Raw genomic sequence first — 17,393 nt, forward strand, 5'->3', positions numbered from 1 at the left:
GTTATATGCAAACTGGTGAAATATAAACATGTAATCAGAAAGATGTTAAAAATGTAAGTCAGTTATTTCACAAAGATTTAGTTGGTGTGAGAGTCGTAGTAACGCTGTTCCTGCTCTTAATAAACAGAGAAATTCACTGATATCACTGCAATATTTTTATTATTTATATTTAATTAATTTATATTTTCACCAACATTACCACATGAAGGACATGAGAGTGCATGAAAATATGTCTGCAGTGTCCACAATTTTTGAACCAATTTTTGAGTTGTGAAACCATCGTTTTGCAGTATCAGTAAATGTTATGTCATTATACCAGATATAGTGAACTTATTATGCTGCCTGTCACAGTAGTCAAAAAAATAACATTGTAAACAGTAAAACATTAAAAGTAGAAGTTAGGGATCCCCAAAGAGCATAGCTGGCCTCATCAACTGGGTAGGCTGGCTGTCCCTCTTCCCCCATCACTTTGTGATGCTAGCCACTGGAAGAATCTTTAAAGAGCATTAGCCATTAGCGCTCAGAAACTAAATACATTTTCTGGTCCTCCTAATTAACAGTGACAGTCTTCTCATTGTTCACCTTCATCACTGCAGTATTTTATTTGGCATGTTTTCATCAATATTTATACACAAAGGTAATGAGAGGGAATGGGAAGAATGTGTCTGCAGTGTCTAAAATGTGTGAACCACATTTAGTGAGTTTAAAAAATCACTCTCACAAGTGAAACCATGGTTTTGCAATATGAATAAATATAATGTCATTATGCTAATTATAGTTATGCTGGCTGTCACAGTTGCTCTAAAAACAATAACATTCTATTTTTTCAACAGAATTGCATACAGAAGAAACAAAGTTAAAACTGAAATTAGGACACCACTGTGCTTGTACTAAAGTTAGGACACGATTTAGGCAGTTTTGTCTAGTTAGTATGCTTCTATAAGGCTGATTTCATATCTGGAATTCAGATAAGATTATGAATTTAGGAGCTGTTGTTCTGTAATAATTACTGCCGTAAGTTCAACCCTAACTGAAGTTGTCATGGTGGCTAAACAGATACGGTTTCAAAGTTAGGAGGTTGTGAACAGTTGTATGGAAGACTAGTTTATTTATAATTGTGTTTACACACACACCATAATAATATGACTTAATAACGTGAAACACCCCGTTCATGATGCAACTAAATTTATCCATGTATGAATGTCACAGCACTTAAAAATTCACTTACGCTTTATCTTGCATGTGGCACAGCACAAAAGCTTTGACAAGCAATATGTTGACAATAAATGTGGATATTTCTGCGTTCTAGTGTTAAAACACATTGGACTATTCAATTGCGTAAAAAATCACATTTGCATTATTGACCAAACAAATTATACTTTGTGGGAATAGGCCTCTGTCAGACCTTGACAAACATGCTGCTTACATTTTCATGCCTTAGTTTTGCATTTAAATGTACTAACTGTGTGTTAGAATGACCAGGAATATTAGAAAACCCTATCAAAACTCACCTAACATTGCAACCCTAAAACTATTCTTCAGATGACCATGATTACTTGGACCTGGATCAGGAGTTACAGCTGATTTATAATTGAGCAAATTGCACATGAGTGTATTTGATACACAGAAACACGACTTATAGGTTATTTTAGCTCACAGAGGAACCAATGAGCACACCCCAAAAAATCTCAGCTAGTTGTCATGCGAATCTGCAGTGCTCTCTGTCAAACATTGATTGGTTGTGCAGTATATTTGGTAGCAGGATTGACACCCAGAATGATATAAAATATCATTTTTATCACATTCAAATTTTTTGTTGTTATTTCTTGTTCATTTTCTGTACATTCTGATTTGAAAATATGCAGCACTGGCCCCTATTACAGTAAACGTTACATTAACTCATGTCTTATGTTAATGTATGTAAACATCTGCGCACAATGCAGCCTCATGATCACAAAACTACAGAAATCACAAATTTGCAGACATGTAATTCTGTCCTTAGATGTGGGTTAGAGCTGAATTCTGCAGGAGGGCAGATGTTTAGGTTGACGGTTGGTGATCACTGTCCTACTAAAGGGATTCCCACTAATGAGTGATGGGTCAACTCTTGTTTTTGTTATCTCCCAGCTCAACTTACAATAAATTCTCATTCTCATATTGTGAATTTTCATAAGTGAATGCAGCTACTGCTGATAGACATTCAACATTGCACACATGCAGTTTGTATTATCTTTAAAGAAATGTATTACCAATAAAATGGAGCAGCCACACATCTACAGGTCTAAGGTCACTATGTCAAATGCCAAGCATCAGCTTGAGGGGTATGAAACCCCTTAGCGCTGGGCTGTAGATCAGTGGAACTGCATTCACTGGAGTGATGGAGCACCACTGAATACCTTTGGGATATGTTGGAATAGCAGTTGTGATCTAGGACTAATCATCTAACATCAGTACCTGACCTCACTGATGCTCTTGTGGATGAATGCAGACAAATGTTCCAGCATCTAGTGTGAAGTCTCTCCAGAAGAGCATAGCTTGCGCATTCAGCAAAGGGGTACACACTCGCTGATTTTGGAAGAAGCATTGGATGAGCCAATGTCTACAAACCTTTGGACATGAGACAGGTAAACAAAGGTGGTAGATTATTGGTGGTTATCTGGCATAGGTGATCTCAAAGCTGGAAGTGGAGGTCTTCACATTGGATTGGGAATCTCTGTAGTGACATCTGGTCTTTCTGTATTTGAGTTCATTTGCCTCTGTTAAATTTCACACTCCCTGCATGTCTATCTCTTTTTATTTTCAGAATCATCAGTCATGTTTCCGTATAAATATTTTCATTAGCGCATTGGCTGAAAGCTAACCCTAACCCTAACCTCTCTTTCTCTCCATTTCCATCTGATTGTGTGTGTGTGTGTGTGTGTGTGTGTGTGTGTCGTGGAACTATGTGAATGTGTGTGAAGGTAGCTGGTGGTGAGCTGTGTGGACTTTGATACAATGTGTCATCTAAGCTGATGTTGTCTTTGTGTTGTAGCTGGTGGTAAGATGTTTGGGCTTTGATACCCGCGTCACCATCCTGGGCCATGTGCAGAGAGGAGGGACGCCCTCTGCCTTCGACAGAATCCTGGTATGATTTGTATGCCTGCAGACTTGATATCAAAATTAGTCATTTTGAGTGATAAATATGCCATGCACATGAATTGTGCAGATCTGATGAGTTTTTAATTATGGGAAGTGGGGTTCTGCTGCCAGCAGAATTCTGAGAGAACTCTTCCCTTTTAAACACAGCATAGCAGCAGTTCTGGTCATTACTCAGCCGACTCACAGATATAGTTTTTCATTTTTATTGGCCAATCAGAACCAACAAAGATAATGTTACTGAAAAATGCCACATTTTGGCTCTCTTTTGACAAAGTTGGTTTTATTATTTAGCTTTTGAGCAGTGGGTGAAAGGGTAAATTTGTAAATATTTTAATTGTTAGCAATCCAAGGCAGTCAGCTACATCTTAATTTTTGTCTGAAACTAATTCAGTCGATTTCTGTGGACTGCTGTAAATTCTATCCATTTTGCAGGTAGTAAAACATAAATGATGGGCAAATTGACCTATATGTATAATAGATGTTGGGTCTCAAAAGATGTCTACCAAATGTATACACATTGACACTTATTTATCAAGGTTCAAGGGAAACAAGTGGAGATTGGAGCGCAAATGACAAATCAGCTTTAGTGTGTGAAGTCAAGTACTACTACTCACAGACTACTAGTGCCTCAATTACATATCATTTACATGAAGCACATCCTAATTCATGCAGAGGTTTCAGTACAGAGCCAATAAAATGACAGTATTGAGCAGCTTATGAACCAGCCGCTGTGCTCGCGTGAGGAGTTTGAGGTCTGACAGTGAGTGCACTTCTCCCACTACTGAACGAATTTTTTAGTGTTAAAATTACGACTGGAAAGTCAAGTTGGACACTTTGGAGGTTGTGGCAGAAAAGAGGATGATCAACAAGTTGTTAGCCATATTGAATAACACCATACACCCTCTGCATGCTACACTGGATAAACAGAGAAGCACATTCAGTGGCCGACTGTTATTAAAGAGCGCCATGTGAGATCTTTCTTACCTACTGCTATAAGGCTGTACGAGTCTCCCTACTGCAGAGTTGGTACTGATCTCCTGCTTTCTGAACTGTGCTGAACCACATCACTGTATCTCCTCTCTGATTAATACACTCTGTAATATATCATATCATAACTACTACTTTAATGACATTCACTGTGCACTTTACACTGTAATATTGATGTAACTCCAAGTTAGTTATGTCTATAATATGTGCTTTTAGTTTACCTCATACCAGTCAGTGCCTGCTATCATATAAATACAACAAATCTGTCTCATATGCCATGCAAATATGTAAATAGATATGCTTTTACTTTTTATTTTATTTCTCTTATACTTTAACTTATGTCTATATTTATTTCTCTGTTTTTTTAAGAATTTAGAATGATGTGATTGTGTAATGTGATTATTGTCCTAAAATAAGATGCAAAATGCTTCAGCATGAACTGTATTTTTTAGCTTTTGTTTGTAGTATAAAACAAAATTCAGTCTTTATATGTAGCATTGAATAGCTGTAGTATTTGTTTACCCCACAGTACAAGTAAAATACGTACATCCTTTTTTGTACTTGATTAGTTAAACCATTAGTATTTTTTATTTTCTATTTTATTATTATTACGGTGTTGTAGACAATATTTTTGTTTAGTTAGCTGCAAATCATACATTTTTAATGTATCTTTTAATGAAGAAGGGCCATTATCTCCAAAATTTTAATTTTTCAGGAGAAGAAGGAAACAAACTGTTAATGTATGTTTATGTAAATAGATATTTCTAGTAATTTTGGGCCATCAATCCATTTATCATGACATTCACTAAATGTAAGGACCAGTGAGTATGAAAAACAGCAAAGGCTTTGAGCTCTGTCTCTGTCTCTCTCTCTTTCTCTAGGCCAGTAGAATGGGGGTGGAGGCAGTGTTAGCTTTGCTGGAAGCATCTCCAGATACTCCTGCCTGTGTGGTGTCTCTGCGTGGAAATCAGGCCATTAGGCTGCCTCTCATGGAATGTGTGCAGATGGTTAGTGTGTGTGTGTCTGTGTGTGTGTGTGTGTGTGTGTATCTGCATGTGCCACTGTGCAAAAATGCATGCATTTGTGTATCTGTGTGTCCATGCTGAATGCAGCAGGTCTTTGCTAAGAAAAGAAAGCCAGAATCTATTAGCCTTCTCTTATTAAATTTATTCAGGTCTCCTGTAAAGTTCGGCATTGACTGCAAGGTCTTGCTTAAAGCCTTTTAAGCCTTCTAATGGCCTAGCTCCAGCAAATCCGGCCCATCCCTTCAAGCATTATAGCTTCTTCTAGGACAGGGATGTCCAGTCTTGTTCACAAAGGGCTAGGCCAGGGCTGCAGTTTTACATTTATAAAGACGGATACTAATTCAATAAACAAGTGCTCTTTCTTGCCCTTTGTGGATGAGACTGCATACCCCATGTTCTAGGATCATGAACAGCTTAGTTGGTGAAAGATTTTATATATATATATATATATATATATATAGCATTTTAGAGAATACAGTTATATTTAATAAATATAAATAAGTGTAATAAGTGTAAATATTTGATTGAATTGCAAGATTTTCAAGTTCAAATAAGTTAACACATCATCTACGCAGAAGAAAACTGTGCACATTTGAATGACTGTTTATTTGCTGAAATTAACATATTGGAACTATAATAAATAATAACAATAATAAAACATAAAATGTGGCCACATTTTATATTTTTGTTTGTATTTTTCCCCCCAATTTTTCAAACTCAGCAAATAAATATAAACTGTGTGTTAAATTTGCATAAAAATACAAATTGTTTTATACAGCAATTAGAAAGTTGTATAAGTAGGTATGATGTATAAGTCATTTAAACCCTATATGTACTTGAAAACAGAGACAAAGACAACATATCAAATGTTGAAACTGAGAAATTTCATTGTTTTTTGAAAAATACATGCCCATTTTGAATTTGATGCCAGCAACATGTTTCAAAAAAGCTGGGACAGGGGGTGTTCTTACCACTGTGTTGCATCACCTCTTCTTTTAACAACAGCATTTGGGAACTGAGGAGACCAGTTGCTGTAGTTTTCAAAGTGAAAGTGGCTCAATGTATTTGATTTGATTTTCAGTGTGCCAAATGTTTTCAATTGGTGACAGGTGTGGACTGCAGGCAGGCCAGTTTAACATCAGGACTTTTTTACTGTGGACACATTTTGTTGAAATATGCACAGAATGTGGTTTGTTTTTGCTTTACTGAAAAAGATGTTATCTAGATGGCAGCATATGTTGCTCTAAAACCTGTATGTATCGTTCAGTATTAATGGTGCCTTCATAGACATGCAAGTCTCCCATGCCATGTGCACTAATGCATCTCCATACCAACACAAATGGTGGTTTATGAACTGTGAGCTGAAAACAAGATGATTTCCAAAAAGAATTTAAAATTTGATTCACTTTCCACTTTACCTCAGTCCATCTTAAGCTTGTGCCCACATAAGGTGGCAGTGTTTATATATGGTTTATTATTTGCATCGTAGTTTTAACTTGCATTTGTGGTTGCAGGGATGAACTGTGTTCACAGACAAAGGTGTTCCTAAGCACATGCAGTGATTTCCACTGAAGAATTATGTCTGTTTTTGATGCAGGGCCATCCGAGGGCCTGAAGATCTTCGCCAGCCAATATTGGTTTTCAGCCTTGTCCTTGTTTAGAAAGATTAATCTGGATTCTCTGAATCTTTTAATGATATCCTGTACCGTAAATGATGAAATCACCAAGTGCTTTACTATTTTGTTATTCTTGAATTGTTGCAATACTTGGCTGCACAGTGGCAATATATTTTATATTATATAATTTAAAAAAAACAATAACATTTCTTAGTTTAAACATTCGATATGTTGTCTTTGAATTTGTTTCAGTTTAATACAGGAGTATCATTGAATTCTGTTTTTATTTTCATTTTGCACAGTGATTTTTTTGGAAATGTGGTTATAATAATAATAATAATAATAATAATAATGAGTTTTGATATTAAATGTTTTTGTGTGCATGCAGACTCAGGAAGTGCAGAAAGCTATGGATGAGAAGAACTTTGAGGAGGCAGTTAAACTTCGAGGCAGGTAATGCAGCATCTATTCACTTATTTACCCATCCATTCATCCATCTAGCCAGCCTTTATCCATCTATCCATCCATCCATCCATCCATCCATCCATCCATCCATCCATCCATCCATCCAAATGATTCAACCACAACAGTTTAAGAGCTATCTGTCTATCTGTCCATCTCTTCATGCATTTATCTGTCCAGCTGTCCATTCTTTAAATTGATCCATAAATCATATGTACTATTCTAGTTCAATTTTCTTAAAGCATAGTATGCTTTATTCAGTTTAGTTTTTGAAAAATGCTGAAAATCTTTAATGCAGTAACAATTAGAGGAAATTGCTCAATAACTGAGGTGTTCTATTTCTGTGAAAACCATCAGGAGTTTTGAAAACAACCTAAACACCTACAAGCTGCTATCATATCGCAAACCAGACTCAGAAGTCCCAAAAGTGAGTTTTACTGATACCTGAACCTTTATATGTAACATATTTATATGCTATAGTTATGTGATTATTTTAGAAAGCATTACATTGTTATTGTCTGTTTTATTTATTGTGTATGCATTTACTTGTAAAATCTATATTGTCTCAATTTATTGTACTGAATTATATTTTCCAGCTACTAATTATAACAGGTATAGTTCAGCATGTCAGATGAAGGGTTGTTGCTGTCTCTTTTTGTGACACTACTTGCTGACAGCATTTGTCTATTGATTACTCTGATCTTATGCGGATGGGGATGGAAAGAGTTTGGAGGATGGTCCATGCTGCGTATGTACACAATGCGTAGATGTAGCATAGCTGTGTGGCAAAAAGGTATTGGGGTTTATCTCTTCTTTTCCTTTGCAGTAGAGTAGAGTTGAATTTAATAGAAGCAAAAATATCTTTGCAGTAGAAACCAACCGATCAATAGAGTAAAGTACAATAAGAAGAATAAAACTATTGTGAAACATGATTATATTGATTATATATAAAAAACAAAAATCAGCAACAGCATTTGGGAACTGAGGAGACCAGTTACTGTAGTTTTCAAAGTGAAAGTGGCCAATATAGGATTGATATAGAATTTCAGCTGCTCAACAGTTCGCCTTTGTCATATTTTTCATTGTGCCATGATTTTCAGTGTGCCAAATGTTTTCAATTGCAGGCAGGCCAGTTTAGCATCAGGACTTTTTCTACTGTGGAGACATGTTGTTGAAATATGTGCAGAATGTGGTTTGTTACTGTCTTCCTGACATAAACAAAGCCTTTACTGAAAAAGACGTTGTCTCGATGGCAGCATATGTTGCTCTAAAACCTGTATATATCATTCAACATTTAAAAAAAAAATCAGTTCTAAAATCTGGTTGCATGTTGTCCCTTACATGGTAAAATCACTGTAACACAGCCTCTTGTGGATCACTGCTTATTTACTTAAACAGTTTTAGTTTAAATAATTCCGTTTAGCTGAATTTAAACATAGTGCTCAATAATAAATAACGTTTTGTTAAAGTCTCCTAAGGTGAAAACGATCCAAATATATAATCAAAGGTACAAAAAGATTCTTAAGATTTAATTGTATACCTTATGTTTTTAAATGTACATGACATTCACTTCACCAGGGGGAAAATGCATCTTTGTAGCTTTTCATAACTTGTATTTTTTATGTGAAAAGTATGTTTATGATAAAGTGCAACTTAAAAAAATATATATATCTATAGCAGAATATGGTATTATTATGTTCCCTAATTAAACTTACTGATGATTTATCCTTGAGTGTACCACCACAGTGGATGTGTTTGTACCTTGAAAAGTACAGCTTTTATCTGAGGATTTAGAATATGAATGTACTATGAGTAAAATGTGCTCTCTAAGGATGAGTAATTTGTTCAGTTTATTTTTTTTTTCTTTTTGACAGTGACACAAAAAGATACTAGCTCACCTGTGAAACTGTCATGGCTTCCCTGATTTTGCAGATCTGACCCTGCTTCTTACAGTATTTCACATGCATTCTGCATGTATGTGTACTGTAGGTAACATGACTAGGCATTGCGGAATAATGCAGCATGATCGGTATGCTGCTTCACACTGGCTGCAGCTTTCGATTTACCCTTTTTAATATGCACTGTGAGTTTATATAATTGCATGTGTTGATAGAGAGGAAAAAATGGAGATAATATCAGAGAGAGAGAGGTGACATCAGCTGCACTGATACAAAATGTTCTCTAGGCTTTGCATATAATGCAAGATCTAACCACTATCTCCAGTTGCTGCATGCATACAACCTTTGAACAGTGTGAGAACAGGTGCAGATGCTTTTCTTTTATGCAGCTACTAACTCTTGTGTGCCTGGGTGTGTGAGAACTTTTTGAGCCTGTTTACACCTTGCATTAACATTGTGTTTGGACCATTTCTGGATAAACTTTGGCTGGTCATGTTTCACTTTCTAGTCATGTTCTAGTCATTTTACTTTTTATTCCCCGTTACTATATGAGTAGTTAAGCTGGGCCTGGAAATTTCAGGGGTTAACTTTAGCTCTGTATATCTTCCATCATTCATTTCATTGTTTATTGTCTTACCTGCTAGTCTGAATTTGGCAGATGCATTTTCGCTCGTGTAATTGCATACAGGTAACGAAAATGACCTCTGAATGTGGTTTGAGTGATCCAATCGTAATATACTCACAATGCACCTTGGGGGGGGGGGGGGGGGGGTTGATGTATTTACATCTAGTTTTGTTAATATAAGGTGTAAACAGGCTTCTTGTATGAATAAGTGTACATGCGTGTGTTAACACTTCTGTCCGTGCACTAGAGTCCGTACAATGTGGCTGTGCTAAATGTGGGCGCTCCAGCGGCGGGCATGAATGCTGCAGTCCGTTCTGCCGTCAGGGTGGGCATCACTGAAGGCCACACCATGTTTGCAGTTCATGATGGTTTTGAGGGCTTCAGCAAGGGCCAGGTAATAGCTCATATTTCCTACAGGTAACACCATGCCATATACTTAAAACCCAAACTAAATGTGAAAACAGTACAAAGATGTTAAGGTATTTAATGTTTCAACAACTTTAGATGATATCCGTGACAGAAGTGAAACACCTAAAATCCTTGTACTCACTTGTTGAGGAATGCTGTTGCTGACAGCTAGTGTTCTCAGAATAAACTGAATGTGTTTCAGATTACTTTCCTGAGAAGCAGATGAAAAGAAATATGAGAACTGAGTAAAGAGCATAATGATAGTAGTCAAACTGTGTGGTAACAACATACATGTCCTGGATGTATGTGACTGCTGTAATGCTTCTCCAAAATTGACCTGCTCTGAACCATCCTTTATAGATTTATTCAGAAATGCAGGGAAATGTAGTTTGCTGCATATGGGTGTTTTTGTCACTGCTCTGCTGTCATAACTGGGGGGCTTTAAATATAATATGTTCTGCAAAATAGATCATCAAGAAATACTCTAAAATACAAAAATACTATAAAAAATAACTCTGTCTGATCTACCCATAACAGTGAAACACTAATACTAACATGCCACCACCATGTCAGTGTCACTGCATTGCTGAGAATTTTCTTCCACCTGTGGGGTCCGGACCACTGAAGAAAAGTTTAGTTTACAAGAGTTTAAATTATGCAAGTAACAAATTATACATATAAACCTTTATGGTAGGTTAAGCTGATAAAATGAGCAATGATTGCAGATACAAGGTGGCTGCTATTATTGAAGTGGCCAGTCATCAGATACCGGACATGGTCATTCGATAACACTGGAAACAGACTTAAGCAAGTACAACATTGATTCTTCACAATCTTGCATGCAAATAAAGTGCAAATTTCATGAAGACCAATTAAAATGCTCCAAAATTTCTTGGAATAAAATCTCTTTACATGAACGTACATTAAAAGTATAGAATATTTTTTACATCCCTTTTACATGCCATTTTGTCACAGCAAGGATATGTTATGCGATCTGTCTCTCTCAGATAACAGAGATCAAATGGGGGGATGTCGGAGGCTGGACTGGTCAGGGTGGGTCCCTGCTAGGGACAAAAAGGTGAGGTATTAACCCTCATACACAATATGCAACAGCCACTGACACAAATGTGCAAATAATAAAACCATTTATTAATTAATGAATAATATTCAAAAAGAAAAATCAGTTAAACAATTAGATAAGCATATTATTTTTGTATTAGTAGCTTGACTTAATGTTTACAGTTTTTTTTATCATTTTTTCATTTTTATTTTATTTTTTCAGAACTCTTCCAGCTAAGCATTTGAATAAAATTGCTGAACAGATAAGAATTCATAACATCGGTGCTTTACTGGTCATTGGAGGATTTGAGGTAAGTTGATCCAACAGAAAAAGGATTAATCATACAGTTGCAATATAGTATTGTTAAGGACTTTTTCGAGTACAATTGTAGTTTCATGTTTACTAATGCTGTAAAACAAATACAGTGCAGCTTTTTGCCGTAGTCTTTCATACCATTGAACAGGTTCTTTTTGTAGTTGTATTATTTACATGTCAGTTTTATAGTAGCTACCAAATAATGCATAGTGGTTTCTGAATAATAGCTGAATGGTTATGGGTAAATCTTATCGTACCACTGTTTTGACATTGATTGACATTTTTTTGTTTTAAAAAGTTATATCTTTGACCACAAAGTGCATAATTACAATTAAAAAACACAAAAATGATACAAGCACCAGCAGTTGGACTGGAAAGGATCTATCTGTAGATCTGCAGCATTATATTCTCACTTCTCAGACCTGCATTCTCAGCTTCAAGTATGATGTCACATAGAAGTCAAGAGACTACATAGCTACTAGAGATTTTTCCTTATTTATTTAGTTGATTTTGAATATGTCGTAGAACACGTAGGCTCACACTGAACTATAAACTAAGCAAAAGATTGCAGCTGCTTAAATCTTTTTATTTAAATCTTTTTTATTTTTATATAAAACAAATACACGTGGGCCAAACAAAAACAAACGCAAATGGACCGGACTGGGAGGGGCCAATCGTGACACACATAAAGCTGAAAGTGCAACTGTAATTCCGAAACATGCGAATAGTGGCATACGTATTATCAGGGTTGGGATATAATGGAACACAAATACTGGAAATATATATTCAGAATAAAGAAATTAGGTATCACTATTCAGTCCAAGTTACATTTTGTAAAGGCTTAATTCAGAATACAGTTACCTTTTACATTTTTGCTAGATAAAAGAAAAATAATAATTAAAAGAAATCAGTAATATTAATACTTGTTTACTATATATTTTAAAGTCAGTGCATAGCATATAGCAAACATGCTCATTAGACAAGCTCTAAGGAGGAACTCCATGAACAGCTCAACAAACACTGAAGTTCCTACTGAAGACTGAGTAGACTGATAAGTCAGTGTATTGAGACAGCTATTGATCTCAGGTGTTTGCAAACTCCTTGAAGGATGATTAAACTACGATTTCCTCAGTAGTGGGCATGTTCGCAAGTGAGAAGCTTAGCTTCAGTGTTGTACTGGACTTCCACTTGAGGGACTGTGAGACCCACTGTGGACTGAAGCATGCAAAAAGAAAAAAGGTTGAACTCAGCAAAGAAAAGAAGAAAACACAGAGTCAGTTCTGTAAAGAGTGGCTGACCACAGATTTCAGTATAACAGAGCAGCAGAGACCCCTGCAGGTCTAGAGCTAATTACCAAAGGCTTAAAGACTGAGGCTGTGTCAGAGTCCCGAACATTAACAGGAAGATTATTCCAGAGCTGGGAGGCTTTGTATGAAAAAGCTCTCCCCCACTGATGTAACTTTATTAATTCTAGGTACGAGTAGTGAACCAGCACCTTGTGATCTAAGTAGGTGTGATGGTTAATAGTAGGAAAGAAGTTCACTCAGGTACTGGGTGAGTCTGTTTAGAGCTTTATAGGTCAATAATAGAATTTTATAATCAATGCGAAATTTAACTTCTAACTAGTGTAGGGTTGATAAAACTGGGCTACTATGGTCAATACAGTGTGCATGAAGTTTTTTCCATGTTCTAAATGTATTCTAAATTTGTTGCTTTTTATGTATTATAATGGAATACATTACTGAATTGATTTAGGACAGTTTGTTCAATATTCAGGCATCACTACTTTTTCAAAGTATTCTGCCCCACTCGTAAGGGAGTTGAAAATGCAAGTCAGAAATTGTGGCATTGTGGCTCTGCAGTTACTACTCCTTGGATGTATTTAATTACACTCATATGCAGTGCACTCACAATGAGTGGTGTGTTTTATTCTCAGCCATTATCCTGTGAATGACCTAGAAGTCATCACCAACCAGTCAACAGGCCCAATACCAATAGGCCACACCTCCTGCTTCTTTTTCCTCTCCCTTCCTTCCCCTATTTCTGGTCCCATTTTATTGCCTGTAATGCTAAGCCCTCACCCATAAGCCCTTGCTCTATCTGCAGGCATATCTGGGTCTGCTGGAGCTGCTAGCTGCTCGTTCCAAACACCCTGAGCTTTGTGTTCCCATGGTGATGGTTCCCTCCACTGTCTCCAACAACATCCCTGGCTCGGACCTGAGCATCGGGGCAGACACTGCCCTCAATGCCATCACCAACGTAAGACAGCACACACTCGTGCCAGAATGTGAATGTGCATGCATGTGAGAAGAGAGTGTGTTAGCGTGTTTGTTATGTATACATTCACAATGTTCACCAACCTCATCACCAGCCAAACAGCACATCTGAATTATGTGCAGAGGACTGACCAGTAGGGATGGGTGATATCAAGTTTTATAAAATTGTGCTCCAACAAGAAATTTACATCAGTTACATGATTAAAATAACCTAATTTTAGGCCCATCACTATATACCTCTGCCAGCATCAAAGCCAAAGATATACACCGATCAGGCATAACATTATGACCACCTCCATGTTTCTATGCTCATTGTCCATTTTATCAGCTCCACTTGCTATATAGGTGCACTTTTTAGTTCTACAATTACAGACTGTAGTCCATCTGTTTCTCTATGTACTTTGGCAGCCCCCTATTACTCTGTCAGTGGTCAGGACCTCCATGGACCCTCACAGAGTAGGTATTGTTTGGGTGATGGATCATTCTCAGCACTGCAGTAACACTAGTGTCGTGGTGGTGTGTTAGTGTTGTTATGCTGGTATGAGTGTATCAGACACAGCAGTGCTGCTTTAGAGCTACAGACTGCACCTATATAGTAAGTGGAGCTGATAAAATTGACAATGAGTGTAGAAACAAGGAGGTGGTCATAATGTTATGCCTGGTCAGTGTATGGATATATGGGTTCAAAAGGACATGACAGCATCAGAAGTATCAGTACTTCAATATCAATCAATCTTCCCATCCCTGCTGACCATACTTGTATGATAATATGAATGGATAAACACAACTGGTAGACTAATCTGATCTATTACTGCAGATACAAATGAGTAATAGAGCACTGTGTTTAGTGATGTGAAGCTTTTTCACATTTCTACATCTCTATCTCTCTCTCTCTTCTTCTCACTGTCTAGAAGAAGAGAGAGTCCTTCATTAGCCAAGTAGATGCTACATAATAGTTACCCTTTTATTACAAGGGTTACATATAATGACACACTAATAATTTTGCAAGATTGTTCAGGTAGCTACCAGTGAAAAGACAAGATCTGAGTATTCCTGCTTTGGATGTGTGGATCCATTCTCAAGCTGTTTGGTAAAATGTGGTTGCTGATCAGTGTGTTTTGTTGTTCAGGTAAGTACAGTCTCACAATCTCAATGTGTGTGTGTGTGTGTGTGTGTGTGTGTGTGTGTGTGTGTGTGTGTGTGTGTGTGTGTGTGTGTGTGTGTGTGATAGGATAAACAGTATTAGTTTTGTTCTAAGATCTTTTCTGAAGCAGTAAGATTAGTATTTGATATTACATGAAGAACAAACATACCGATCTTATATTAGGCTCATGAGACTGTGTGAAGTTTTATTGTCTGATCGAGCCCTTTAGCTTTTGACACTTGACAATAGTACAACAGGCCAGCGAGAGCCACTTTCCAAAAAAATCTAAATGCATCAATAAAATAAAATATATAAAGGATGCTGTGCCACTCCACTTTCCTGTGCTAGCACACATGTATTTTCAGTGTTCAGCATGTTCTGACTGCAGGCTTTCAGATTGCAGATCCCCTTAATCAGTATTTGTGACTCCTTTCTCAGTTAACACATTTTAGGGCAGCATGTTATGTGGTAGCATCACCTCAGAAAACCCTGCAATGAAATCAAAGATGCTTAAAGTTCAGCTCAGACACATCAGTTAACTTGTTTTTGGTTTGACAGTTATAGGTGTGGTTTGGTAGTTTTTGCTATAGGTTTAATAAATTGCATGTTTATAGCCTTCTCATTCAAGTGATAAAACAGCTAAAGCTTTCTGTATAGGCTATGTTGTAGTACCTTTTCTTTACTGTTATTGCATCCCATCATTGCGTCCCGTCAAAATATTATTCTCTCTTTTATGTTTGGCAAGAGAAGGCTTTCTGTTTGTGGATGGCTGCAGTATAACTATCTGTTCAAAGAGCAGTTTAAAAATAAAAAGTGCTGCTTTGCTCTGTTACAGACTGTGCTGAAGCAGGTATTTACACTGATCAACACAAGGACAACAAGATTACAACACAGATATGATTATGATCCATCATAAAACAGTTGCAGTTAAATTTCTGACATTTATGTTGTCCTACTAGATGGGCAATTTGTGAGTGATTCCTGATACATCTTACATTACAGGTCAAATATGTGAAGTTTGACATTTCATGTGTTACATTTCGAAATTTCCTCAGTAAACTATAAGTAGTTAAGGTTTTTATTTATACTAATAATAATTAGTATAATTTCAGCAGTAATAAATAGAATATCATTTCATGCTTTACATGATCAAGCTTTATCAGAGATGACAGCAGTTCAATGAACCATAGAGCCTGGGACATATTTCTTAAACTTTCACTTCAAGATGCAAAGCACCTCATAGAACTGGCTTAGAATTCACTCAAACACTCAGGCGCTCTAGTAAATGAAGCAAAAACAACCTTGTGTTAGCTGAAATGGCTGAGTCTATTGAACATTCTGGACACTTAAGAAGGGTGCTTTCTATTATTTTTGAGGTACTATACACTTGTGTTTCATATCAATTACACCTTGTGTCCTTGTTAATCATATAATCATAAATGTCTGTCATATCATGATTTAAAAGTGCTTAATATGGAAGTCTGTAACATAAGTAGCATCTGCGCTATGATATTGCTAATTTCAAGGGCTTTAACAAGGGCTTTTCCCTTGTTAATTAGCATCAAGCTAATGTTTACACACTTCCAGTCAACACAAATAGTATTGTATGTTTATATGTTTTAGTGTTAAAGTGAGTATTTAAACATTTAATGCAAAAACTGAATATTACTGGATTGGCCTCTTTTTTTAAATGTGCAACTACAAGCATTTATGAGATCTTATATTTTTTACTCCTCCGAGGTGAGGCATGCGTTTTGACCTTTTTTGATAGGAAACAGTTCTGGGATCTCTCCTCTGGCATGCATCGCTGATCCTCTCATAAGAGGGACTGTGATGTGATAACAGCTTGCCAGTGCAATGGGAGCATCTGAAAACAGAACTGATTTTTGAATCTAAAAACCTGTAATGAAGCTCTAATTTATTTTAACAAGTGACAGTGATTGTGGCGGCAGTTTAAAGTGTTCATAATGATGTTACAGTGTGTGTTCAATATATACCAAATTATAGATTACTGGCTCATGTCTAGTGGGTACAGTAAATCAGTCTTCCCAGAGGTGGGTATGCACTGTATACCTGCTTATATACACCAGTACACTCATGCATTGCTGCATGACCAATAGTTTACAGTTTTGGTCTAGATCAAAGCCTGGTTTTGTGTGTGTTCAGACATAATTAGCGACCTTTTGTGCGGTGTATTGTTGCGTGAGTGTGTGTTAAGATGGCCAGTCTCTCCCCAGCCCTCCCACTTTTGCTTCAGCCCACCAAATACCCACCTCCTCCAACCTCTTAGGCCAGTGTTTCTCAATCATGGCCCTGGAGGCCCACTTTTTAGTGTTTCCTTCTCCCAACATACCTGATCCTACTAATGTGCTCAATAATAGCCGAAATAGTAAGATTGTGAAAATGGAAAAAATGTCCATTGTGGTGTAAAAAAACCCA

At 36.7% G+C, this 17,393-nt stretch overlaps 1 protein-coding gene across 2 annotated transcripts in view; it reads left to right on the plus strand.

Annotated features, from left to right (window-relative positions):
• The window catches only part of LOC108428315 (ATP-dependent 6-phosphofructokinase, platelet type-like), a 55,468-nt gene that overhangs the window by 20,288 nt on the left and 17,787 nt on the right, over positions 1-17,393 (plus strand). For both annotated transcript variants that reach the window (XM_017699226.2, XM_037530828.1), the window contains exons 9-16: positions 3,032-3,124; positions 5,007-5,132; positions 7,155-7,219; positions 7,586-7,655; positions 9,999-10,145; positions 11,167-11,237; positions 11,442-11,529; positions 13,641-13,793. In XM_017699226.2, the coding sequence (XP_017554715.1) occupies positions 3,032-3,124; positions 5,007-5,132; positions 7,155-7,219; positions 7,586-7,655; positions 9,999-10,145; positions 11,167-11,237; positions 11,442-11,529; positions 13,641-13,793 (813 nt within the window). The remainder of the gene's footprint in view (positions 1-3,031; positions 3,125-5,006; positions 5,133-7,154; positions 7,220-7,585; positions 7,656-9,998; positions 10,146-11,166; positions 11,238-11,441; positions 11,530-13,640; positions 13,794-17,393) is intronic.

Source organism: Pygocentrus nattereri, chromosome 19 (genome assembly GCF_015220715.1).
Source record: "Pygocentrus nattereri isolate fPygNat1 chromosome 19, fPygNat1.pri, whole genome shotgun sequence".
Classification (NCBI taxonomy): domain Eukaryota; kingdom Metazoa; phylum Chordata; class Actinopteri; order Characiformes; family Serrasalmidae; genus Pygocentrus; species Pygocentrus nattereri.